General features: G+C 56.6%; 1 protein-coding gene across 1 annotated transcript in view; it reads left to right on the top strand.

Annotated features, from left to right (window-relative positions):
- The window catches only part of EVC2 (EvC ciliary complex subunit 2), a 71,503-nt gene that overhangs the window by 5,974 nt on the left and 40,080 nt on the right, over positions 1-25,449 (top strand). The window contains exons 3-7 of the mRNA XM_080687438.1: positions 1,825-2,011; positions 4,098-4,207; positions 5,859-5,912; positions 13,412-13,546; positions 17,008-17,147. Of these exons, the coding sequence (XP_080543564.1) occupies positions 1,825-2,011; positions 4,098-4,207; positions 5,859-5,912; positions 13,412-13,546; positions 17,008-17,147 (626 nt within the window). The remainder of the gene's footprint in view (positions 1-1,824; positions 2,012-4,097; positions 4,208-5,858; positions 5,913-13,411; positions 13,547-17,007; positions 17,148-25,449) is intronic.

Raw genomic sequence — 25,449 nt, 5'->3', positions numbered from 1 at the left:
AACTATGAACAAATTCCTATGCGCACTGTGGGCCCGGGACGCGTCGGCTGCTAAGCAGGACAGGCAGTGGCACCCGGCGGGCCGGATAAATGTCCTCGGCGGGCCGCATGTGGCCCGCGGGCCATAGTTTGAGGACCCCTGTTAGGTCTTTAATCCTACGAGACGGCTTTCGCATCGTCCTTGTGGGGGGCCCCCCAAGCCCACCGCCAGGCTCAGTGGTTCAGTAGAAGGCAGCACCATCCTAACCAGTTGCTCAGTGGTTAGAACATCGGTTCCCGGACTGAAGGGTCCTCCCCATTCAGGGGCATGTGCCTCGGTTGCAGGCTCGATCCGCGGCCCTGATCGGGGCATGTGCAGGAGGCAGCCAGTTGACGTGTCTCTCTCACCTCTAGGTCTCTCTCTGTCTCTCCCCCTTCCTTACACTCTCTAAAAACCAACGGGAAAATATCCTCGAGTGAGGATTAACAAAACGAAACAAACAGAAGGCCTCACAGAACTCAGCAAATCGGTTGTGCTCTCAGAGTTCGTTACAGCAAAGGGAGATGGATTAAAGTCAGCAAAGGGAAACGCACGTGGGACAGCGTTTAATTTTCCAGTGAAGTGTGACGTCAGCCAGGGATGCTCACCTGAGCCTTGGTGCCCAGGGTTTTTATTGGGGTGGGTCAGTGACTGAGTCTCCAGCCCCCCAGAGGTCATCATGACACAGCGTGGCCCGTGGCCCCCATCAGGAATCCCGTTGTGAGCACGCACTCCCTGTTGTGGCCCGAGGCCACAGTATCACAGGTGTGTGAGCCCCCTTACCAGGTGTTCCAAGGGCGTTAGAGGTCAGTCCCGCAGTCCCGCAGGGGCTGGTCCAGGGCCAGCCTTCCCTTGGGATGTGAGGGGCGGGGGGCAGCCCAAGCCGTCTGAGCGAACCCTCGTGCACAGCCCTCATCCTCTCCCAGGCCCTCGGGTGTCCTGTTCCCCGCCCCCTCCAATGAATGCTCCAGTCTCTCCATGTCCTAGAGACCTTTTCTCCACGTGCATGCCACATGTGTGTGTGTGCTTGTGTGTATCTGGACACACACCTTGCTCTTCCCCTTCCACAGGTGGCATTACAGGCACACAGTCTCCAACCTGCTTTCTGCACTTGTATCCCTGAGTCACTTTCCTGGGGACATGCCGGGCGAAGGAGGGGGAGGGAGGGTGGCAGGTGAGTTAGGGGAGCAGGGTGCGCTTGCAGAGCCCGGGTGGGGAGCCCCGCTGTTGGGCACTGGGCTGCTTCCAACAGCCACGCCAGGCGTGCCGGGCAGAACCTGGAGGGGCAGAGCCTGCAGGCAGGAGCCAGCTCGGGTGACGCTGGAGACCAGATGGCAGGCAGAGGCCCCGGGCGGGCTCTGCGGCCAGCTCTCCCAAATCGGAGACCACGGCTTGCTTCTCTCGGTGGCACCAGTGTCGCGCTCCCCAGCCTGACTTTGGCTCTGTGCCGGGATGCTTCGTCTCCGTTTCTCCTAGGAACGCCGTCACCGCATCCCGGGGTCCCGGTTACTGCGAACGGCCACCAGGCCACAGCTTGGCTGTGCCAGAACCCTCCCGGGCCTCTGAGATCGGCCTGGGGAATTCTCAGGACCTTTGTGACACCCTCGTGCTCTCTGTCCTAGAGACGTTTCATGCCATGTGCATGCAAGGATGAGTGTGTGTGCACATGTGTGTGCCCCAACACATATGTATACACATGTGCATGCGTACACGGACCTCTGTCCTAATGCACCCAAGTTGAACCGGAACACCATTTTAGGGGGTGGGCCTCGTCGCTGAGTCTGCCCTCCCTTCATCCCGCCGCAGGTGTCCGGGCCGAGCGCGGTGCAGACGGCCCAGGTGCGTCTGCTGGTGAACAACACCCCGGTGCCGGGGGCCTCCGACCTGTCGGATCTGCTTTTGCTCGACAACATCACTGGCCTCGCCGTCAGGGAGTCGGCGGGAAACAAGACCTCGGCAGGGCTGCAGGCCTTCGGGAGGCGGTTTCTGCAAGGTGATGGCAGCGGGGCCGGGCAGGGAGGGGATGACAGGCTCACGGAGCATGGGGTCGCCCACAGGCGTGTTCTCAGACACGGCACACGTATTCTGCCCGTTAGTCCTCCTGGCGGATGGGTCGTCAGAGGCGGGGACCGCCTTCCAGTATCTGCATCTGACAGGCTGTATCTGTTACTTAACTTACAGAGAGATAGGATTTGGGGGAAGAGTCTTTAAAAAATGACATGTATTCCATTCTTATGGAAAATTTCAAACATGAGCCAAGATGGAGTCATAGTGAATCCCAGTACATCCATCACCCACGTGACCAAAGTGGCCTCCACGCAGTACGTGCAGCCCGTGCTGGGGGTGCTGGAGAGCGGTCTGAGCAGAGAGCTGGAGCCCGTGTTAGGCTGCGATAGCCTTCACGCAGGGAGGCGACGTTGGAGGACGTGCGTAGGTAATGGCCCGCTGAGGCCCAGGCGACCTGCACTGCCCCCCCAGGCGACCTGCACTGCCCCCCCAGGCGACCTGCACTGCCCCCCCAGGCGACCTGCACTGCCCCCCCTGGCGACCTGCACTGCCCCCCCAGGCGACCTGCACTGCCCCCCCGGCGACCTGCACTGCCCCCCCAGGCGACCTGCACTGCCCCCCCGGCGACCTGCACTGCCCCCCCAGGCGACCTGCACTGCCCCCCCAGGCGACCTGCACTGCCCCCCCAGGCGACCTGCACTGCCCCCCCGGCGACCTGCACTGCCCCCCCCGGCGACCTGCACTGCCCCCCCAGGCGACCTGCACTGCCCCCCAGGCCGGGCCTGGTGCTGCTCGCTGGGCGCAGACCCCGCTGCCTGGCGGTGTCCACGCGGCAGTGGGTACCCTGTCACCGGGGCCCAACGTCCTGCTGAGGCCTTCCCTTAGCGTGGATGGGGTGCTGGGATGAACACATCCCGCCTGGACCCCGAACCAAACAGAAAGGTTCCAGGTTTCCTGGGAGAGTGAGCTGACACATCCTCACTGGGAGACAGACCCCCGTCCCAGGCAGTGCTGGGGGGGGGGGGGGCAGGTATGACATCACAGGAGCAGAGAGGGGCTCCTGCCCACAGCCCCTCCCAAGGGAAAGGCCAGGGTGCCAAGGGTGGGTATGCTCTCCCCGCTCACAGGTGGGGGAGTCTCAGAGGCTCCCCTGCTGCCCACGTGGGCCTTGGTGGCCACTTCCTCTTGGAAATGTGGCTGTCTGGTGGTGGTGAGACGTGGCTGTTGGGGTGTTGGGCATGGCTGTCTGAGGGTGTCAGGTGTGGCTGTTGGGGTGTTGGGCATGGCTGTCTGAGGGTGTCAGGTGTGGCTGTTGGGGTGTTGGGCGTGGCTGTCTGGGGGTGTCGGGTGTGGCTGTTGGGGTGTCGGGTGTGGCTATCTGGTGGTGGTGAGACGTGGGTGTCTGGGGGGTGGCGGGACGTGGGTGTCTGGGGGGTGGCGGGATGTGGGTGTCTGGGGGGTGGCGGGACATGGGTGTCTGGGGGGTGGCGGGACATGGGTGTCTGGGGGGTGGCGGGATGTGGGTGTCTGGGGGGTGGCGGGACATGGGTGGCAGAGGGTGGTGGGACGTGGGTGGCGGGGGGGTGGCGGGACGTGGGTGTCTGGGGGTGAGGTGGGACGGGGGTGGCGGGACGTGGGTGTCTGGGGGATGGCGGGACGTGGGTGTGGGGGTGAGGGGGACGTGGGTGTCTGGGGGGTGGCGGGACGTGGGTGTCTGGGGGGTGGCGGGACGTGGGTGTCTGGGGGGTGAGGGGGGACGTGGGTGTCTGGGGGGTGAGGGGGGACGGGGGTGTCTGGGGGGTGAGGGGGGACGTGGGTGTCTGGGGGGTGAGGGGGGACGTGGGTGTCTGGGGGGTGAGGGGGGACGTGGGTGTCTGGGGGGTGGCGGGAATGGGTGTCTGGGGGGTGAGGGGGGATGTGGGTGTCTGGGGGGTGAGGGGGGACGTGGGTGTCTGGGGGGTGGTGGGACGTGGGTGTCTGGGGGGTTGCGGGAATGGGTGTCTGGGGGGAGGCGGGCGTGACTGCGTGGCAGAGGCCCCTGTCGTGACGCCCACGTGCTTCTCTCTGAGCAGTCGGAGACTCCTTCTCAGTCAGCTACACAGCCGCGCTGGAGGCCGGGGACCTGGGGCGTGGAGAGGTCCTGCTGCTGCCGGCCCTGCTCACCTTCCAGGGCGCCTCCACGGTGCGTATCCTGCGTCGCTCTGCTGTCTGCAGGCTCACTGCCGGGCGGGGGTTTTAGCAGCACCCACACGTAGGGCACATGATCTGTTCCTCCCTCCTCTGTCTCTTTCTCCCCCCTCCCTCCCCCCCCCTCCCTCCCTCCCTCTCTCCCTTCCTCCCTCCCTCCCTCCCTTCCTGCCTTCCCCCTTCAGTGACATCAAATTCCGAATAAGCGCCCACGCCCAGGTATCTCACACACTTTGCCGTGAACCTGGGGCCCTGAGCCCCTCGTTATGACCTTGAACAATCACGTAACGCCGTGGCCTGCGGCAGACTTAGGAGGATCACCGACACGAGATGTTGATTCTCGTGCTGGGCCTTGCGCAGACGAGCATCCAGCCAGTGGCCTTCACCTGGTTGGCTTGCGGGAGCTGCGTGACCAAGTGCCGCGGGTGAGATGGCTCAAAACAGCAACTTACGCCCTCACCCCGGGAGGCTGGGGTCCGGGTCCGGGTGTCGGCAGGGTGGTTCCCTCTGAGGCCTGGCTCCCGGGTCTTCACTGGACCGTCCCTCTGCGTCCTCCCCTCCTCTCATAAGGACCCCAGTCCCACTGGAGAGAGCCCGCCCTGATGGCCTCATCTGCCCTTAATGACCCCCGAGAGGACCCCACCTCTGGTCACAGTCACATCCTGTCGCACTGGGGTAGGGCTTCCCCTGGGGGTTTTGGGGGGCACGATTCGGCCCGTGCATTCACCTTGCTGCTAATCCCCGTGGGCAGTGAATGCCCTGGTTGTGTGGCGTGTGGCAGGCGCTGTGCACACTCTGGGGGCCCGGGAGGGGGAGGTTCCGTCCTTGTCCTCAAGCAGCTCACATGCTAGTTGCTTTGGCCATTTCGTTCTGACGTCAGCCCCTGGAGAAGGTATACTCATGGGCATGGGAGACAAGACTCAGAGGGGACTGCCCAGGTCACAGGGCAGCGTCAGACCCAGACCCACAGCTGCCCGGCCCTCGCGCCCAAGGCTGCCGGGCCTGCGTGTGGCTTTGCTGCTGCAATAGGGGGAACGTCCCAGGTAAAGTTAGATCAAACGGAAGGTTCCAGAAGGGAAGGACCGGATACACGAAAACGATAGGAAACTGTCGGAAAAGACAAATCTCTCAGAAAATCATTCAGTACAAAGTCAAGGACGGAGGACAAAGAAGCGTAAAACATAGAGAGAAAACAGCCTAGATACAGGGGTGGGCAAACTTTTTGACTCGAGGGCCACAATGGGTTCTTAAACTGGACCGGAGGGCCGGAACAAAAGCATGGATGGAGTGTTTGTGTGAACTAATATAAATTCAAAGTAAAGGAATGGAGGGGAGAGCAAGAGAACCCTCCGCTCTTTCGGCTCCGCGGGCCGGATAGAACAGCCGAACCGGCCGGATCTGGCCCGCGGGCCGTAGTTTGCCCACGGCTGGGTTAGGATCACACAGCCTCTGGGAGAGAAGGCAGCTTCCCAGGCCCCACCTTCTCCCCTGACAGGACTGTAAGACCCCTGCACGCTCTGTCACCCCAACAGCCACAGCCCCTTTGGGCTCTGGGCACAGTGGGTGGGAAGTATACCAAACGTTACCCCATGCGTCAGACTCCAACACCCGTTGACCAACACGTTTCTTGTTTGTTTGTTGTCTAGAACAGAACACAGCTGAAAGCCCTTCTCACCATCACAGCAGAGGACACGGTGACGGTAAGAGGAAATTCCAGCCTGGGTGCCCCTGCTGCCCGGGTGTGTTTATGCCCACGGGGTGCCGTCCCTGTTCTCAGAGCCTGGGAGGGGCCGGCCGTGCCCCACAGTAGGCTGGGGCTGCGCGCAGTCTGGGGTCGCAGGGACACAGCCCCTGAGGACCCAGGGGCAGGGCTCCTGGGGAAGGTCCGCTGAGGCCGGAGCCCGAGAGGCGGCTGTAGCATGAATGCTACAGGCAGACTGCCGCGTGTGCATCCCAGGCCCACTGTGGACCGGCTCTGGGCCCTGGGGCCCTGGATTTAACCGGCTGCTACCGTGGCATTATAATCTGTAAAACAGACTAAAACAGTGCCTACTTTAGGGTGTTCTTGGGGCAAGGACATGGATTAATGCATATAAAGCTCTTCGAACCATCTCTGGTGCTTTGTAGCTGGCATGCTCATGGTCGCCACAAGGCAGAGGGCAGTGAGGGTGATGGAGGTGATGCTGCTGCTGATAGTGATGATGAAGATGGTGGTGGTGATGGTGATGGAGATGATAGTGATGGTGGTGGTGATGGTGATGATGGTGGTGGTGATGGTGATCATAGTGATGATGATTGTGGTGGTGGTGATGGTGATGATAGTGATGATGGTGGTGGTGGTGGTGGTGGTGGTGGTGGTAATGATGGTGATGGTGATGATAGTGATGATGATGGTGGTGGTGGTGGTGGTGATGGTGATGATAGTGATGATTATGATGATGGTGGTGGAGGTGGTGGTGATGGTGATGATAGTGATGATTATGATGATGGTGGTGGTGGTGATGGTGATGATAGTGATGGTGATGGTGGTGGTGGTGATGGTGATGATAGTGATGATGATGGTGGTGGTGGTGATGGTGATGATAGTGATGGTGATGGTGGTGGTAATGATGGTGATGGAGATGATAGTGATGATGGTGGTGGTGATGGTGATGGTGATGATAGTGATGATTATGATGATGGTGGTGGTGGTGGTGGTGGTGAAGGTGATGATAGTGATGATTATGATGATGGTGGTGGTGGTGATGGTGATGGTGGTGATGTTGCTGCTGATAGTGATGATGATGGTGGTGGTGGTGGTGATGGTGGTAATGATGGTGATGGAGATGACAGTGGTAATGATGTAATGGTGAGGAGGAGGATGGTGGCAAGGATTCCGATGGCGATAGTGACAGTGTTGATATTGATGATGATAAAGGTACGTCTTGAGATCTTACTGTTCTCTAGCCTTCTCCATGGCGGAGGGAAGTCCGGGGAGCAGGACCGAGCTTCATTAAGCAACACTGATAAATGAAGACTGGTGAGGAGACGGAAGTAAAGGTTGTGAGAGGACCTGCCCCAGGAGGCAGCCTCCCCCTGCACTTGCTTATCACGTGGTGTCAGAAGGTAGGAATCGGAGGCGAGGCGGGGAGAACGAGGGCGGATCTGCAGAGCCGGCCCTGGCGCTGCCCTCTTCTAGGTCCAGGCATTCATTCCTGCAGCTGCGCTGCTCTATAAGCGAGGTCCTTCTCCCCGACCCGCCACACCGCTCCCTGACCCTCCGCACTGCCTCTGCGCTTCAGATTCTCTTGGCCACACGACTGGCCAAAGTAGAGCAGGATCTCAAGGAGGAAACTGAGACGGTGGAGGTGGGAGAGGGAGGAAGGCAGGGTGGCCTGGCTCAGTGGACCTGTTCTAGGTCATGAAGTAGGTGTGGAGGAGAGGGGCGGGGTGAGGGCCTGGTCCTGCCTTTTACAGTGTGGTCACCCTGCCTGCCTGTAACTCTGCCCCAGCCTCTGCCCCAGAACTGATGCTTCTGGTTCTCGTCAGTCAGACCAGTAGCTGCTCCATGCTGTTGGAGGTTGGAGCCAACAGTATTTTAGGAAAACCCCACAGCCCCCGGGACCATGGGCAGTGTGATGGGTGGGGAGGAGCCGGACTTCGGAGCCCGCCGTTAGCTCTGCATTTTCTCAGCTGCAGACTGTGGTGAACTCTCTCATCTCGTCGCATCTCCCTTTGTGTGTCAGTGCAGTGGGGATAATGCAGCCCCTGCCGGCTCGCTGAAGACTGAAGGATGCAAAGCCGTAACACACTTCCTTAGTTTCCTGGGGCGGCCGTAAAGAAATTATTTCAAACTGGGGAGCTTGGAACAGCGGAAACTCACTGCTCCCCAGGTCTGGAGGCCGGAAGTCTTGGAATCAAGATGTGGGCGGGGCCGTGCTCCCTTCCAAGGCTCGGGAGAAGAATCCGGGGAGGAGTCCTTTGGCTTGTGGCTGCGTCACTCCCATCGCTGCCTCCGTGGTCACGTGGCCTTCTCTGCGTGTGTGTGTGTGTGTGTGTGTGTGTGTGTGTGTGTGTGTGTGTGTCTGCCTCCACGCCGCCCTGTCCTTATGAGGACACGGTCATTGGATTAGGACCTCCCCCCCACCCCAATTCAGTATGACTTCACCTTAACCTGATCACTTCTGCAAAGACCTCATTTCCAAAGGCCGTCATTTTCGTCAGGCGTGCAGACTTCACCGTATCTTTTCAGAGGACACAGGTCAACCCCCTACACAGGCCCAGGGACTGGCATGTTGCTGGTGAGCAAATGTCATGAATTCCCCTTCCCGCCCCGTTCTTCTAAAGCTGCAAAGAAAGTATTTGCCTCCGTGACAGAGCGACCTTGAACACAGATGGCCGGTCCACAGCCCCTTGGTTCTCTTTCGACAAGAGCGTTTGGTCTCCTCCCCGTCAGTGTTGGACAGTGACCTCTGTGCACTGCTGTTCCTCTTCCTCCGGCTCACTGGTCCTGCTCTTAGCTGGTAGCTGCATAAATCAGGTGCCGAGGGCCGAGTCCAGCGCATGGAGGATGCGCAGTTCATTCCGGTGCAGATCACAATGTGAGATTTAGATCGGGCTGTTGGCGATGGGGCCTCAGACAGCAGCTCTGTGCAGAGGCTGGTTGTCAAAGGCGAGTCTTATGTGGCCTTGCCCTTTGATGCAGGTTCCAGGAAACCGCTGGGCCGGAGCTCCTGTGTCTGACTTAACTTGGCTTTGACTGCCTGGAAGGCTGGGTTGGCCTTGTGGGTCTGTCAGAAAAATTTCACCTTGACCGCAGCCAGGAATGAGGAACGGGTGAGCCGTCTTCGGGCGGCTGAACTGCATTCAATCTTCCCGTCATCTGGAGGCATTTTTAATTAACCTTGGTGTCACACATCGGTTTCCCAGAAGCAGCGGCTGAGACAGGGCTTGGGGTGAGGCGTTCACCAGCGTGCGGAAGGCAGGTGGCACCGCAGGCCCGAGGCTGCCATCCTTGGAAAGGATGGCTGGCGAGGGTGGCCCTGGGTGGGCATCTGGGGATGTGGACTGATCCAGGAGGGCTGCCACCATTCCCCAAACTGACAGGAGTGGCTCACTGCACCTAAACGGCTTTTATAGACAACACTAGAGGCCCGGTGCATGAAATTCATGCACGGGGAGGGGCGGGTCACTCAGCCCGGTCTGCACCCTCTTCAATCCTGGACCCCTCAGGGGATGTCTGCCTCTTGCAATCCGGGACTGCTGGCTCCTAACCTCTTGCCTGCCTGCCTGCCTGCCTGATTGCCCCTAACTCCTCTGCCTGCCTGATTGCCCCTAACTCCTCTGCCTGCCTGATTGCCCCTAACTGCTCCCCTACCGGCCTGATCGCCCCTAACTGCTCCTCTACTGGCCTGATCGCCCCTAACTGCTCCCCTGCTGGCCTGATTGCCCCTAACCGCCTCTGCCTTGCTCCGCACCCGGGACCCAGGATTCCCTCCTCTGGCCGGTCACAGGCACCTGGACCCGGGCTTCCCTCCCTCTGGCCGGCCGCAGGCACCCAGGACCCAGCTGGCTTCACCTGGGCCAGCCACAGCCTCAGGGGACTATGGGCGTGTGGCGCCCGGGACCGTGGGGCATGTGGCTTGTCACTCTCCTGGGCCGCAGGTGCAGGCGCAGCTGCTGGTACCTGGGAATGCAGGGCGTGTGGTTTGTCCCTCTCCAGGGCCGCAGCCAGGCTGGTCCCCAATCCTCTCTTGCGAGCTCATTTGTGCTTGGCTGGTCTCCAATCCTCTCTCGCGAGCTCATTTATGCCTGGCTGGTCCCCAATCCTCTCTCACAAGCTTATTTGTGCCTTGCTGGTCCCATTTCTCTCCCCCCAGTGTTGAGTGTCTTAGCCGTTACAGTGTGAGGGCGTGACGACCATTTGCATATTAGCTCTTTATTATATAGGATTATGTAGGATATTTTGTGCTGAACACCTGCTTTCTTCCTGGGAGCTGGGATTTGGGCACATGCCAGGCAGTGGGTGCCTCGGGCTGTTCCTGAATGAGCAGACACCCTGGGGACCGAGTCTCTAATGAGTTGGGCTGGTGGACAGCATTTCCCGTGAGTTGTCACCCTTGTTGCTCGGGGAAGAAAGCGTGTCCCATGTGACTCTGGGAGAGGACTCTGGCTCCTGGTTGCCACTGGATTTCAACCGTGTGCCTTTTCCCTTTGCTGATTTGCGTGGACTCTTGCTGTGAAAATCAGCTGTGAGTGTGACTGTATGCTGAGTACTGTGAGTCCTCTTAGTGAATCGTGAAACCTGGAGGTGGTTGGGGGTTCCCCCATCCAGTCAGTGGTCACCTGTGAGAGGGAGGAGGAGGAGGAAGCAGGATGGAGAGAGGAGGAAGTCGAGCTGTGATCAGTTCACAAAGCCTCCCCCTCCCCTGGTAGGGGGTCTGGAGGGAGTTTTGCCTGGCCCACCATCCCTCCTGAGGCCTAAATGACTGCTAGGCTGCCCCTGCTGTGCTGTTACCGGGGTAAGCTGTCCTGGGAAGGGCATAACCTCAGGCAGGTGCTTCTCTGCAGCTGATCTAGACCATGAACCGGGAGGTCTGTGTCCCCACAGCCCATAGCTGGGCACCAGGTCCTTTCTGGAAGGGAGAGCTGGATGGTGTATCTTCTCATTTACCAGACTGACCTTAAAGAATATGTATTACTAGAGGCCCGGTGCACGAATTCATGCACCAGTGGGGTCCCTCGGCCTGGTCTGCAGGATCAGGCTGAAACAGGCTCTCCGACATCCCCCAAGGGGTCCTGGATAGTGAGAGGGCGCAGGCCAGGCTGAGGGATCCCACCAGTGCATGATCAGGGTTGGGGAGGGACATGGGAGGTTGGCCAGCCGGGGAGGGACCTCGGGAGGGCTCCAGGGCGTGTTTAGCCCATCTCGCTCTGTCCCAATTGGCCGGACCCTAGCAGCAAGCTAACCTACCGGTTGGAGCGTCTGCCCCCTGGTGGTCAGTGCATGTCGTAGCAACTGGTCAACTGGTTGATTGCCTGTCGCCTGGTGGTCAGTGCACATCATAGGAAGTGGTTGAGCAGCCTTAGCACATCTGTAGCATATTACACTTTGATTGGTTGAACAGCCGACTGGTCAACCAGACGCTTAGCATATTTGGCTTTTATTACATCCTATATAATAAAAGGCTAATATGCAAATCGACAAAATGGCAGAATGACCGGTCACTATGACATGCACTGACCACCAGGGGGCAGACGCTCAATGCAGGAGTTCCCCCCTGGTGGTCAGTACGCTCCCACAGGGGGAGCGCCGCTCAGCTAGGAGCCGGGCTCAAGGCTGGTGGGCACAGCGGTGGTGGCGGGAGCCTCTCCTGCCTCTGTGGCAGTGCTAAGGATGTCTGACTGACGGCTTAGGCCCGATCCCCACAGCAGGCCTAAGCCGTCGGTCAGACATCCCCCGAGGGCTCCCAGACGGTGAGAGGGCGCAGGCCGGGCTGAGGGACTCCCCCCTCCCCCCGAGTGCATGAATTCCATGCACCGGGCCTCTGGTGGGATTATAATTCTTGTCTACTGATGATACAAGTAGTACATGCCCACGGTAGAGATCTCAGGAAACAGAAACCTAGCCCTAGCCAGTTTGGCTCAGTGGATAGAGTGTCAGCCTGTGGCCTGAAGGGTCCCGGATTCGATTACCGGTCAGGGTGCATGCCCAGGTTGTGGGCTCGGTCCCCAGTGGGGAGTGTGCAGGAGGCAGCCGATGAATGATTCTCTCTCATCATTGATGTTTCTATCTTCCTCTCCCTCTTCCTCCCTCTCTGAAATCATTAAAAGTATATTTTTTTTAAAAAAGCAAAATCACAGAAACCTAAAGGGGAGACTCGTCAAGTCCTTGTACTCAACACAGTTCCAGGGGGTTTCTTCATGGGTTACATATGTGTCTGTGTGCATGGATATTATTTTTACTTTAATGAAGTTGGGATCTTCCTGTGTATATAGTTTTGTATCTTCTTTAAAAATGTTACATTAGGATGTAAGCATTATTCTATTAGAAATTCAGCACACAAAAATCAGTTGCATTTCTATCCACTTACAGTGACCAATACAAAAAGGAAATCATGAAAACAATTTCATTTACTCTAGCATCAAAGAGAATTGGGAAGTTTCTTCTAGGGAAGAAACTTAACCAAGAGAAAGACTTGTACACCCAGCACCACAAAATGCCGCTGAGGGAAACGGGAGGAGACACAGCCATCCTTGCAGGAGGACCGGAAGACCTCATGTTGTTCCGATCCACAGATTCAGTGCAATTTCTGTCAAAATGCCAACGGCATCTTTTTGTAGAAATAGGAAAACCCACCCTAAAATTCATATGGACTCTCAAGGAACTCTGAATTGCCAAAATAATCTAAAAAGAACAAAACGGGAGGTCATACACTTCCTGATTTTAAAATGTACCACAAAGCTACAGCCATCCGAACTGTGGTATTGGCGAAAGACAGACATGGACCAGTGGAATAGAAGAAAAAGCCCAGGATAAAACCTCGCATGTACAGTCAAATGATTTTCAACAGGAGTGACAAGACCATGCGATGGGGGCAAGGACGGCCACTGCAACAAATGATGTTGGGGAAACGGTCTCCAGGTGCACAAGAATGAAGTTGAGCCCTTACCTTACAGCATCGACCAAGATTAGCTCAAGATGATCGGAGACAAATGTAAGATCTAAAACTATGAAACTCACCCTGACCAGTTTGGCTCAGTGGATAGAGCGTCAGCCTGTGGACTGAAGGGTCCCAGGTTCGATTCCCATCAAGGGCATGTAGCTTTGGTTGCGGGCACATCCCCAGTGGGGGGTGTGCAAGAGGCAGCTGATCGATGTTTCTCTCTCATCGATGTTTCTAACTCTCTGTCCCTCTCCCTTCCTCTCTGTAAAAAAATCAATAAAATGTATTTTAAAATAAAATAAAACTATGAAACTCTTAGAAGAAAACATGGAGGGAAAGCTTCATGGCATGGGGTTGGCAATGATTTCTTGGATATGACACCAAAAGCACGGGCGACAGGAGAAAAAATAGATAAATTAGGCTTCTCTTAAGGGAACCCCTAGTAGGTGGCACGCTGACTCCATCCTGGTTCTGCTGTAAGTAACTTGTAGCTCAACCTGAAAGACGTGACGTATGACCCCCGGTGAACCCCTGTCACGCTCTTGTCCCCGTAGGTTCTACCAAACCATGGCCTTCACGCCGCCGGGTTCTTTGCGGCCTTCCTCGCCTCCCTTGCGCTGACCTGGGTCACACTTTTCTTCATGGTTCGACATACGTGTTTGAAGGGAAGCATGTTCACCAGACATCAGGTGAGTCTCCACGCGCCTCTTCTTCCCGGGGGGTCGTTTGCTTGGTGATGGCTGTGAAGTTGCAGTGTATCCTCCAGTTCCGTGGGTCTCAACCCTGGGTGGACATCAGGATCCCCTGGGGCACTGCGGACAAATGTCATGTCCGGGCCCCTGCAGGACATTGGGTTGCCCCCTGATGCGTCCCCATCGTTGCTCATTCTAAAAGCTCCCTGGATGATGGTAGTGAGGGCCGGTGTGGAGAACCCCTGCCGTCTCGCTGAATAACTGCTTGCCCACCCGTGTGGCCAGCCCCTTAGTCCAGCCGCACCCTAACTCAGGTTCTGTTCCACCCTCCCGCTGGAATGCCGCTGCAGACTCACTTCATCCTCGGGGAAGCCCGGACTCCCTCGCGTGGCTTATAAAGCCCCTGGCCCTGCCTCTGCCCACCTCTCCTGCCACTTTCCGCCTCACGCTGCGGCCGAACCCTCCACCCAGTGACTTGGCATTCTCTGGGAGTGCAAGCTCTCCACGCCCGCCTCAGAAGCTTCTTCAGTCTCTGCTCTTCAGTGAGCATCATTTTGCTGTGCCCTTCCAGCTCGGGCCTTGCCTGTCCTGGAAGTCAGCACTGGCCACTTCCTGGCTCAGTGAGGGGCTTCTCTCTGGGTGCCCACACTAGGTTCTGTAGACGCCACGCAGCACGTCCCTCATCTGTCGGGCCCCTCTGTGAACTCCTCAATTTCCATATTCCTGTCTTGGTCTGGGTTCCCCCAGAAGCACTTCCTGAGACCAGGATCCAAATGCAGGCACATTATATGGGAAGGGACCCCAGGGAATAATGGGGAGGGCTGGGGAGTGAGGCAGGAAAGGAAGGCAGCCAGTCCAGTTACCCCTGTGGGCACCTGGAGCTGTATTGTGCTCAGGCACTCTGGGGACAGTGGAATGAACCTCAGGGAAGGAGCTGGGGTGTTTATCCACCAAGGCCCCATGGTTATTGGTTGAGGCCGAGGTGGGGGGCAAGATGAAGGGTGACATTTCCCAGGCACGGGCTCTGATGGCTGGTGGATCTTGGGCTGGTGGGCACGTAAGTGGCAAGGGTGAGGGGACATGGGCAGAAAACAGATGGTGTCTGCCACATCCCCGTTGCCCACTACAGAGCCTGGTGACTAGAAAGCACTCAATATATGTGTGAAGGAATGAAGAAGGCCTTGGGCAACCAGTCACTTCATCTTACAATTCTATATTCTGATCCGAAACCTGCCAGATTCTTGATGTTGAAGTCATCTGCCAACTATAATTTTCCTTTATATGATGATGGTGATGGTGATGATGATGGTGATGGTAGTGATGGTGATGATGTTGGGGATAATGATGGTAGTGATGGTGATGGTAATGATGGTAGTGATGGTGATGGTAGTGATGATGATGGTGATAGTGATAGTGATTATGATGTTGGTGATGGTGATAATGATGGTGATAGTGATTATGATGTTGGTGATGGTGATGGTGATGATGATTGTAGTGATGGTGATGATGATGATAGTGATTATGATGTTGGTAATGGTGGTGGTGATGGTAGTGATGGTGATGGTGATAGTGATTATGATGTTGGTGATGGTGATGATGGTAGTGATGGTGATGGTGATAGTGATTATGATGTTGGTGATGGTGGTGATGATGGTGGTGATGATGATGATGGTGATGGTGATGGTGATTATGATGTTGGTGATGATGATGGTAGTGATGGTGATGATGATGATGGTAGTGATTATGATGTTGGTGATGGTGGTGATGATGGTAGTGATGGTGATGATGATGATGGTAGTGATTATGATGTTGGTGATGGTGATGATGATGGTAGTGATGGTGATGATGCTGATGCTGATGCTGGTGGTATTGGGGAAAGCAGGATGATGCTGATGCTGGTGGTATTGGGGAAAGCAGGACAGCAGCTCATTGAGTGAGATGAGCTCTGTGGCACTGCTACCAGAAGGCACTGCTGAGAGTCCGCGCTCCTTCAGGGCCATGGAGGGCTGGAGCTGCTGTTACCCAGAGGCCCAACAACTTGGAGGAACATCTATCATCTTTCTCCCTCTTTATGTTGGCGAAACTGAGGCCCGTGAAGTTAAACAACTTGCTTTAAGTGGCCAGATGTAGGCAGGCACCTGGCTTCTGGGGGTCCCCTCTCTCTGGAGGCTGAAAGGCTTGCCCCCTGGTTCATTTTGCTTCTGCTTCCTCAGAGGAGAGAACGGTCATTTCAGTGTGAGGTCAGCCCACAATCTCCTTGGCAGGCAAGACTGAGGAGGAAAATGGCCATCTCTAATCAGGCATCCTGCTTACCCTCCTGAAGCTGTTATCAGTCACAGAAGAACAAAACTCATCCTTCACTTTGATGTAGGAGCAGGATTCATTTCCTGAAGATTAATGGCTGGTCATTACAACTGCGGAGAGGAAAGCAAAGTGTGAATTTGATTTAAGGTTGAAAACACTTGCAGTGTTTTTTTCCTGCATTACACAATGAAATCTTTTCACATTTTTCCTTACTTTTGCCAGCATGGTGGCAACCAATAAGACAGTGTTACGTAAAACAGAAGAAGCCTTTGGGGTTAGATTGACTTGGGATCAAATACCCACCTGGCCCTTTCTCATCTGTGTGAACTCACATGTTACTTCACCTCTCTGAGCTGCACGTTCCTCACATGTAAAGTGGGGGCGACAATACTTATTTTGTTGTGCTAGTTTCATGATATAACACATACAAGGCACAGGGGCAGGGATTATTGTTAAATGTTAGCTGTAGTTATCACCCATTTCTGCAGAATTAATATTGGGGACAAAACAGACATGTCATCTGTCCCATCAGAAGGGTGGGCTTAATTATTTCTGATGTCACTTTTACCTTACAACTGTATATGCTGATTAGAAACCTGGCAGATTCATGATGATGAAGTCCATCTGCCAACTGTAATTTTTCTCTACCTGCTGGTGATGATATGATGGTGATAGTGGTGATTATGATGATGGTGGTGATGGTGATGGTGGTAGTGATGGTGGTGATGGTGACAATGATATTGATGATGGTAATGATATGATGGTGGTGATGGTGGTATTGGTGATGATGATGGTATTGGTGACGATGATGGTGATGGTGAGGATGGCGATGATGGTGATGTTGATGATGATGGTGATGGTGATGGTGAAGTATTTGTATAGGTCTTGACTGGTTGCAATGGTCTATTCATTCATTGCTTTGTTTTATCCACGTAACTCTGTACAGGGCTACTGGAGTTGTGATCCCGTTTCTTTGATGAGAAAATAGAGACTCAGGGAAGTACAGTGTCTTGCCTGAGTTTACCCTGCTCACAGTGGTGAGGCCAGCCAGGTTCTCTGACGACGGGTCCCTACTCCCCCTCCTGACGTTTCCACATGTGACATTCGCCATTCGCGACCAGGCCTACTCAATTGTTGCCGCAATTCTCCCGAAGGCTCCGCATCAGGAGAGCAGGCTGGAGCACTCCCAGTTCACGGCGGCCGACGGTGTGAATGAAGATCTTGCTCTGAATGACCAGATGATTGGCATCCTGTCCTCCGAGGACCCCGGGAGCATGCTGCAAGCCTTGGAAGAGTAAGATTCTAATCCCATAATGCTTTCTTAGCTGTGGTGAGTGGCTGAACTGGAGTGGCGTGAGAGCGAACGCTGGGCATATTTCATTCATTCATGAATTCATGCGGTCACTCACTACTCAGTAGTCATAAGCATCTGCCGTGCACTGACACTATGCATGGTACTTGGGAGAAGAGGTGAATAAGACATCGTTTGTGCTATGAGACGGGCTGACCTAGTGCCCATCGGAGTTTGATGAGCACCACGCTACAGGGAAGATCAGGGCCGGCTGATTACCTCTGAGAGCAGGTGGCATTATTATCTTAAAATATGTTTTTATTGATTTCAGAGAGCGAGGGAGGGAAGAAGGGACAGGGGGAGAGAGAGAGAGAGGGAGAGATCAATGATGAGAGAGAATCTTTGATCGGCGGCCTCCTGCACGCCCCCCACTGGGTATCGAGCCCACAACCTGGGCATGTGCCCTGACCAGGAATTGAAACGTGACTTCCTGGTTCATAGGTCGATGCTCAACCACTGAGCCCCGCCAGCCGGGCTCCCTGACTGATTTTTTTTTTTATTTTTATATATTTTATTGATTTTTTACAGAGAGGAAGGGAGAGGGATAGAGAGCTAGAAACATCGATGAGAGAGAAACATCGACCAGCTGCCTCCTGCACACCTCCCACTGGGGATGTGCCCGCAACCAAGTTACGTGCCCTTGACTGGAATTGAACCCGGGACCCCTCAGTCCGCAGGCTGATGCTCTATCCACTGAGCCAAACCGGTTTTGGCTCCCTGATTTTTGACAACGAGCATTTGCGTGGCTGTTTCTCTGTTGTGCTGTTTGTTCAGAGGCCACCTCTGCGGAGAGGACTTGAGGAAGGGATGTTTTCTGTGATCCTTGTTGTTGTTAATCCTCGCCCAGGGGTATTTTTTCCATTGATTTTTAGAGAGAATGGAAGGGAGGCAAGGAGGGGAGGTGGGGTGGGGGAGGCTGCACATGGATTGGTTGCTTCCCGCATGATTGAACCTACAACCCAGGTCCGTGCCCTTGACCGGGGATTGAACCTGTAACCCTTAGGTGCGCAAGGCCGATGCTCTAACCACGGAGCCCACCAACCCGGGCTCCTTTGATTTTTATTGGGCTCCCTGACTGTTGCCCTGATGGAGGCGGCTCAACCCCAGGCATGCTGGGACAGGAGGAAGGAGGGACGGGGTGCCACTGGCTGGTCCCAGCAGGGTTTGAGCCCTGGCCTCGCCCTGGCCTGACCACCCCTGAGCACCTCTTGCCCGAGAGCTCCCTGAATTCTTGCAGCAGCTCTCGCGGGGAAGCTGATGTTCAGAAAGGTTTGTTGGTGTTGCCCAAGGTCACACGCGTGGTCATGGATTTGGGCCCTGACCTGACAGAACAGCTTTTTAAAAAAGCTGGAGTTTAGATTTTTCCCAGGAGGCAAGGAAGATGGGAAGGAAGAAGTTCCAGGCCGGTGTTTGTCTCCGGTTAGTCGGAGGAAGCTTACAGCTGTCTTGTGGTGCGACCGGCACCGCCTTCTGCGCTGTCTCAGAATTGTTTCGTTCAAAGCCGGGTTCCGGGAGCCTTTGCTGAGCTGCGCCTGTGAAAACGGGTACGAGCCGTGCTTCCTGTGCCGCCCGCTGTCCTTTGCGTCTCGCAGGCGTCCTCAAACTACGGCCCGCGGGCCACAGGCGGCCCGCCGAGGACATGGATCCGGCCCGCCGGGTGCCGCTGCCTGTCCTGCTTAGCAGCCGACGCGTCCCGGGCCCGCAGTGCGCATAGGAATTTGTTCATAGTTTTTTTTTTAAACTATAGTCCGGCCCTCCAGCGGTCTGAGGGACCGTGAACTGGCCCCCTGTTTAAAGAGTTTGAGGACCCCTGGTCCACAGAAGCGCTCCCCGAGCCGCGGTTTTGTTCCTCCTCTCACACCCGAAGCCACTCGCCCAGGTTTCCTTTGTTCACGTCCTTGGATTGGGTTCTTCGTTCGCGGTGCAGTGATTGCCAAGTGGATGGGTCAGGCAGCAGCTCCTCGCGGGGCCCCTTCCGCGTGGGCGCGGCGGCAGGCTGCTGGGTGCTCCGGAGGCCTGGCTTCTGTCCCCAGGAGGGCCAGGGCAGTACGGCAGCGGGAATAGCTGCTCCAGTTTGGGGGCTCCGGGTGGCCTCGCTAAGGGAGGGTCAGCTACACGGAGGCTTCAGGGATGAGCGCTCCGTGGGGGGCAGCATGTGCAGAGCTCGGGGGACGGCGTTTGACAATCAGAAAGAGGACAGGACAGCCCAGCCAGTGGGGCTCAGTGGTTGAGTGTTGACCTATGAACCAGGAGGTCACGGTTCGATTCCTGGTCAAGGCACATGCCCGGGTTTTGGGCTCCATCCCCAGTGGGGAGCGTGCAGGAGGCAGCCGATCCAAGATTCTCTCTCATCATGGATGTTTCTATACGTCTCTGCCTCTCCCTTCCTCTCTGAAATCAATTTAAAAAATATATTTAAAAAAAGAAGAAGCCAGGGCAGGTGGCAGGAGCCTGGGGGCGGGCTGGAGGGTCGCCCAGCCAGTGCCCGGTGTTACCTGGAGCAGCTCCGCCTCCCCCCGGTCCTTATCCTAAAAGCGTTTTCTTCGCCTCGCACAGGCTGTCAGAAGGCACCCCGTTTGCTTGTCTGTTTTGGTGATGTCGCTGAAATGTGGCTTCCCGTCCAGGCAGTCGGTTCACAAGGACAGGGGCCTCTGATTTATCTCCGATGCCGCGGACGGGGCCTGGCACACAGTAGGTGCCTGTGGGATGGCCTTGATGGACAGTCACTGTCCGGTGACGTTGACAGCGAGAAGCTTCGAGGTTTCTCAAACCAGAAGGTAACACGGCACGTTCGAGGTGTGATGTGGCAGCACAGGTGGCCCGGAGCTCCCCCGAGGACGTCCGCTGTGTCTGGGACACCCTCGCCGGGGGACGTTCTGCCACCCACGCGGCGGCGCTCCCCTGCGACTGTCCATCCCTCGCTGCTCCCTCGCTCGGAGTGGAGTGAGGCCGCCTTCCCGGAGGATCCCCCAGGATTTAGGCCTGTCTGACGTGCATCTACGGGCTCATATGTGTCTGTGGAACCGAGGCGTTTGGGGGACAGTCAGCAGGACCTGCCGATGGGTTGGGAGCGGGTTCGCGAGCCGGCATGGCTGACCCTGAGTTTCAGGCTGAGCAGCTGGGGGAGCGCCGGGCTGTTGCCTCAGATGAGCAGAGACGGGGGGAACCACTCTTGTCGGGAGTTACTTCTGGACGTGGCGATGCCTTGGAGACCCCGGAATGGGGGTGTCGGTGGGCAGTCGTGTGGGTCTGTTCCCAGGAACTTCTGGGCTACGGGTGGGATTGAGGGAGGAACCTCTGAGGACAGAGAGGAGAGGGGACCAGGACGGGCCCTAAGGAGTTCCCACATTTAGAAGTCGGGGGACCCGGGAGGTCGGGGAAGTGAGGAAAGCGAGAGAAAGGGGTCAGAAGAAGGGGTGGGCAACCGTGCCTGATGTGCTGGTGCTGGAGGTTAATCACACGAGGCCTGAGGAATGTCATGATTTTCACGACGGGGACGCCATTGGTGTGAGGAGGCAGGGGCAGCCGGTGGGAGCAGTAGACGGTGACAGTAGGTGGGGACTGCTGTTTGAAGGTGCATCGCCGTGGAGGGAGCAGAGATGGAGCAGTGTGACCATCAGACGGATGACAGGTGTCTAGGGCGTTGCTAGGTTTCTGGAGGATCACCATCAGGGTTCCCCTAGAGCAGTGGTCGGCAAATCGCGGTTCGCGAGCCACATGCGGCTCTTTGGCCCCTGGAGTGTGGCTCTTCTACAAAATACCACGTGCAGGCGCGCACATAGAGTGCGATTGAAACTTCGTGGCCCACGCGCAGAAGTCGGTTTTCGGCCTGGGCAGGTCTATTTTGAAGAAGTGGCGTTAGAACACTCAAGGGGCCAAAGAGCCGCATGTGGCTCGCGAGCCGCGGTTTGCCGACCACTGACCTAGAGCACCAGACGGCCAACACGGCGCCCTTGCTTCCTCACACCTGTGCCTCGCTCGCTGCTGGCTTTCCTGCAGGCTGTGGGGTTCCTGCCGTGTCTGACAAACCGGGGCGGGATTTTAACGGGGGACAGAAGAGGACCGCTCCAGAGCAGAGCAGCTGTGATGCCTCTGGTTTCCATGGCAACCCTCACTGTCATCTTCCCAGCAAGGGAAGGCTTCTTGGAGGAGTCCTATGTCCAGTGAACACCTGTCTTCTCAGCAAGTGTGAACTGAGCTCCCGCTGAGCGCCTGGCGCTGTGCGAGGTGCTGGGGAAGGAGGCTGAGAAAAGCAAGGACCCCCCCAAGATGGCCATCGCCCACAGGGAGAAGCAGCTCACACAGGCAAACACAGGGCAGTAAGACAGCGCGAGCTGGAATGATGCCTCCAGCCCCCCACCCCCACCCCCACCAGCCCCTCTGCTGTGTGCTTGACCTTTGCAGGGCAGGAAGGATGTTCGTCTTACTTAGCATCTCCGCTCCCACACACCCCATCTAGACCCTGAGCTTCCTCCTCCTCTTAGGGGTGTTTTGGAAATAAGAGGAACCCCCTCAGCCGTTGGGAGTGCCCGAGGGGCTCATAGAGAGCTCTCCTCTCCCCCACCCTGAGCTCTGGGCCAGCTGGGAAACGAGACAGACATCAGGCATGATCTCCAACCTGGCCACCCATCGCTTTCTAACGTAGCAAAGCCAGGCTGGAGGAGGTGGCTTCTGCCCGCAGGCATAGCACCCACAACGCAACCCTGCAGGCCTCCCGGCCGACCACTCACGGCTGCTTGTGCTGAGTCCCAGCCCCCAGCCCTCAGCCCCCAGCCCCCAGCCCTCAGCCCCCAGCTCCCAGCCCTCAGCCCCCAGCCCCCAGCCCCCAGCCCCCAGCCCCCAGCCCCCAGCCCCCAGCCCCCAGCCCCCAGCCCCTCTTCCGGAGCCAGAAGGAGGGAAGGCGCACACAGCCCCTCCCAGCAGAGCCCATTAGATCCGTCTGGCCAAATGGCGCCACGGAAACCTCCTTCAGGGCCCCTCCTGCCCAGAGAGATTTGTAGACCTGAGGTTCTGTGTGTGGTCAGCTATCGGGGAAACCGACGGAAGACAGCAGTGGCTTAGACACAGGCAGGAACTTCGCCGGGGGGGGGGGGGGTCATTGGCGTGGGCTGGGTGGGTAAGATGAAGGGGTTCAGCCAGGTGTGGGGCTGGGCTGCCAGGTGTGGGCTGTGGGCTTTGATTTGGACAGGGGTCCCCTCACCATTTCCATTCCCGTGGGAACCCTGGCTCCTTTCCTGTGAGCACTCACTTGCCCAGGGGTTCACTTCGATTTCTTTACTCCCAAGAAAACCTTTGCTTTGCTGTGTTTGCTATTTTTGTCTGTTTTTTTCACGAACACGTAAAAATATCCCAGATGTTTGGTGGACGCTCAGGTGTCTTTGGGGGACATTCCGTCCTGCTCACGGAGGTCTGAGTGAGCGGGGACGCCAGCCTGAGATCCCTCCATTGTCATGGCATGTCGGTGCCGGGGGAGGCCAGCGGTCCAGTGGGTGTATTGCCACCGAAGGTGACCAGTGTGCCTCCGTGACAGCGCAGGTCAGCCTTGCGCCGCCCTCTTTCCCGCATCCGCTCCTCTGTTCCCTCGCCGGCCGCTGTCCCTGAGCACGTGCTCACCCAGGGCCATGGCCAGGCGGTGTGGGTGCCCAGGTGTGCGGCTGCCCAGGTGCTGTGGGTGCCCAGGTGCTGTGGATGCCCAGGTGTGCGGAGTGCTCCAGCCGCCAGCGCTCACCGGTCACGGAGAGACAGACCCACAGACTTCCGAGGGGCGGGGCGGGGCGGAGCGGGTGCATGCGGTGCGCCCGGGAGGACGAAGGTGGAACAAAGCCCTGGAGCCACACGGCTTGGCTGCAGATCCCAGCTTCACCCCTGAACAGCTCCGCTGCTTTGGACCGGAACGTCCGTGTTCCTGGGCCTCGGTTTCTGCAGCTGGGAAGGAAGGGCGGGTGACCACCTGCCTCGCAGGCTGTGGGGGGTTCAAGGGCTTGATAGTCCTAACGCTGTCAGAGCAGAGCCTGCGCGCAGAGCAGTGGCCCATCTCCGCAGGGACCTTCGCTTGACACGGGTGATGGGGTTCTCACTAGCCAGCCGGGAAACGGGGCTCAGAGACAGCAGACACCTCGGGCGCCCAGTTCGGAAGGGGTGAAGCCAGCTTGGAAACGTGGGGTGTGTGACTCCAGGCCCGTTATGCTCCCAGACGTAATGAGATGAGGTCGGAAGGGAGTCAGGAGGAAGGTCGCTGGCGGGAGGGGGCGGGGGTTTGAGGTGGAGGGGAGCTCTCCTGCCTTCCTGTCTGTTCCAGAGCTGACTGTCCTTCGGGGCCTGGCCAGCGAGTTGGGGGGAGGGGGCAGTGACAGGGGAGCCCCGGGTCAGGAGTTGAGCGAGCACCCCTCCTGCGTCTGCACCCCCTTCAGGGAGTCGCTCACGGCCGGAGAGGGCGATGCGCCTTCTCAGCAACGATCTTTTTTCCTTTTTTGGTTGATCCTCACCTGAGGATATTTTCCCATTGATTTTTAGGGAGAGTGGGAGGGAAGGGGAGAGACACGGAGAGAGGAACATCGATGTGAGACTCTGGCTGGCCCCCCGACTAGGCCCGGAGATCAAGCCTGCAACCTAGGTACATGCCCTTGACCAGAATCGAACCTGGGACCCTTCAGTCCGAGGGCTGACACGCATCCACGGAGCCAGGCTGGCCAGGGCGTAAACAAAGATCTGTAAGAGGAAACGGTCCGGGAGGAAGGATGCAGATGGCTGACCCTGTGTCCTACAGTGCGTTTGAGTTCCTACTAAACTAAAAGCCACGACTTACCCTAACTTTTACTGGGGTTCTGCTCACACAGAGTAACGGTTTCTCCTCCGTGACAGTTTTGACAGTGAAGGTATGGGGGGGAATTTCCACTGGCCAGCCCCTCACACGACAGTATATAAATAGGATTTACGGCCCCCACCTGGGACCTCACTGCAGGTGTCTCCATGGAAACGGCTCCTGGAGGCAGACTTCACGCTCACTGCCACTGAGACGGCTCTTGTGGGTATAATACACGTACAGAGCTGACTTGTGGACGCGGGATGTGTATGGTAAAAAGTGGCCAGGGCTTCCTTCAGAATTAATTACCCTCCACCGCCGTGATTAACAACTCCTCGCTCACAGTTCACATCCAGGAGAGATTTACTGCCCTGAGCATCAAATCCTGTCCGGTTTCTGCTCTGACACCTTGCTTGCCATTTGGTGAGAACGTGATTAATTTTTATCTGAAATAAATAAGAAAAAGAACACGGATGTCATTCTCTCTCTCTTTTTTAAAATATATTTTTATTGATTTTGGAGAGAAAGGGAGAGGGAGAGAGAGATAGAAACATCAATGATGAGAGAGAATCATTGATCGGTTGTCTCCTCACATCCCACACTGGGGTCCATTCCTGGTCAGGGCCTATGTCCGGGTTGTGGGCTCAGTCCCCGGTAGGGGGTGTGTAGGAGGCAGCTGTTCGATGCTTCTCTCTCTCTCATTCAATGTTTCTCTCTCTCCCTCTTCCTTCCTTTCTCTGTAAAATAAATTAAAAATATATTTAAGCCCTAGCTGGTTTGGCTCAGTGGATAGAGCATCAGCCTGCAGACTGAAGGGTCCCAGGTTCGATTCCAGCCAACGTCACATACCCGGGTTGTGGGCTCAATCCCCAGTAGGGGATGTACAGGAGGCAGCCAATCAATGATTCTTTTTCATTATTGATGGGTCTATCTCTCTCTCCTTCTCCTTTCCTCTCTGAAATCAATAAAGAAATATATTTAAAATATATATATATATATATATATATTTTTTAAAGAATCTGCTCGCTAGCAGTCAGCAGCTGTGCGATGCAGCAGGTTGCCTAGGACAAAACCAGAGAGGGTCGGACCTGCATTGCCACCATGTGCCCACCATCCAGATATCATTGCTGACATGTACACATAAGGAACTGTTTGACATTGAAATGGGGACTCAGAACTGTTGGACATTGAAATTGGGACTCAAACATTTTTTGTTACTATATGTTTATTTCTAGTCTGCAGAGGCAAGATTTTTTAAAGGAAAGAAATGGGGAAAAAATAGATACAGAGGCAAAGAAGCATTGAACAGACTGCCAAACTACAGCGGGAAGGCAGGGGAGGTTGGGGGGAGGGGGCTGTAAGAGATCAACCGAAGGACTTGTATGCATGCATATAAGCATAAGCAATGGATACAAGACATGGGGGGGGGAGCAGGTAAAGGCA

Source organism: Plecotus auritus (assembly GCF_963455305.1).
Source record: "Plecotus auritus genome assembly, chromosome: 1".
Taxonomy (NCBI): domain Eukaryota; kingdom Metazoa; phylum Chordata; class Mammalia; order Chiroptera; family Vespertilionidae; genus Plecotus; species Plecotus auritus.
This window is presented reverse-complemented; position numbering and strand designations above follow the sequence as displayed.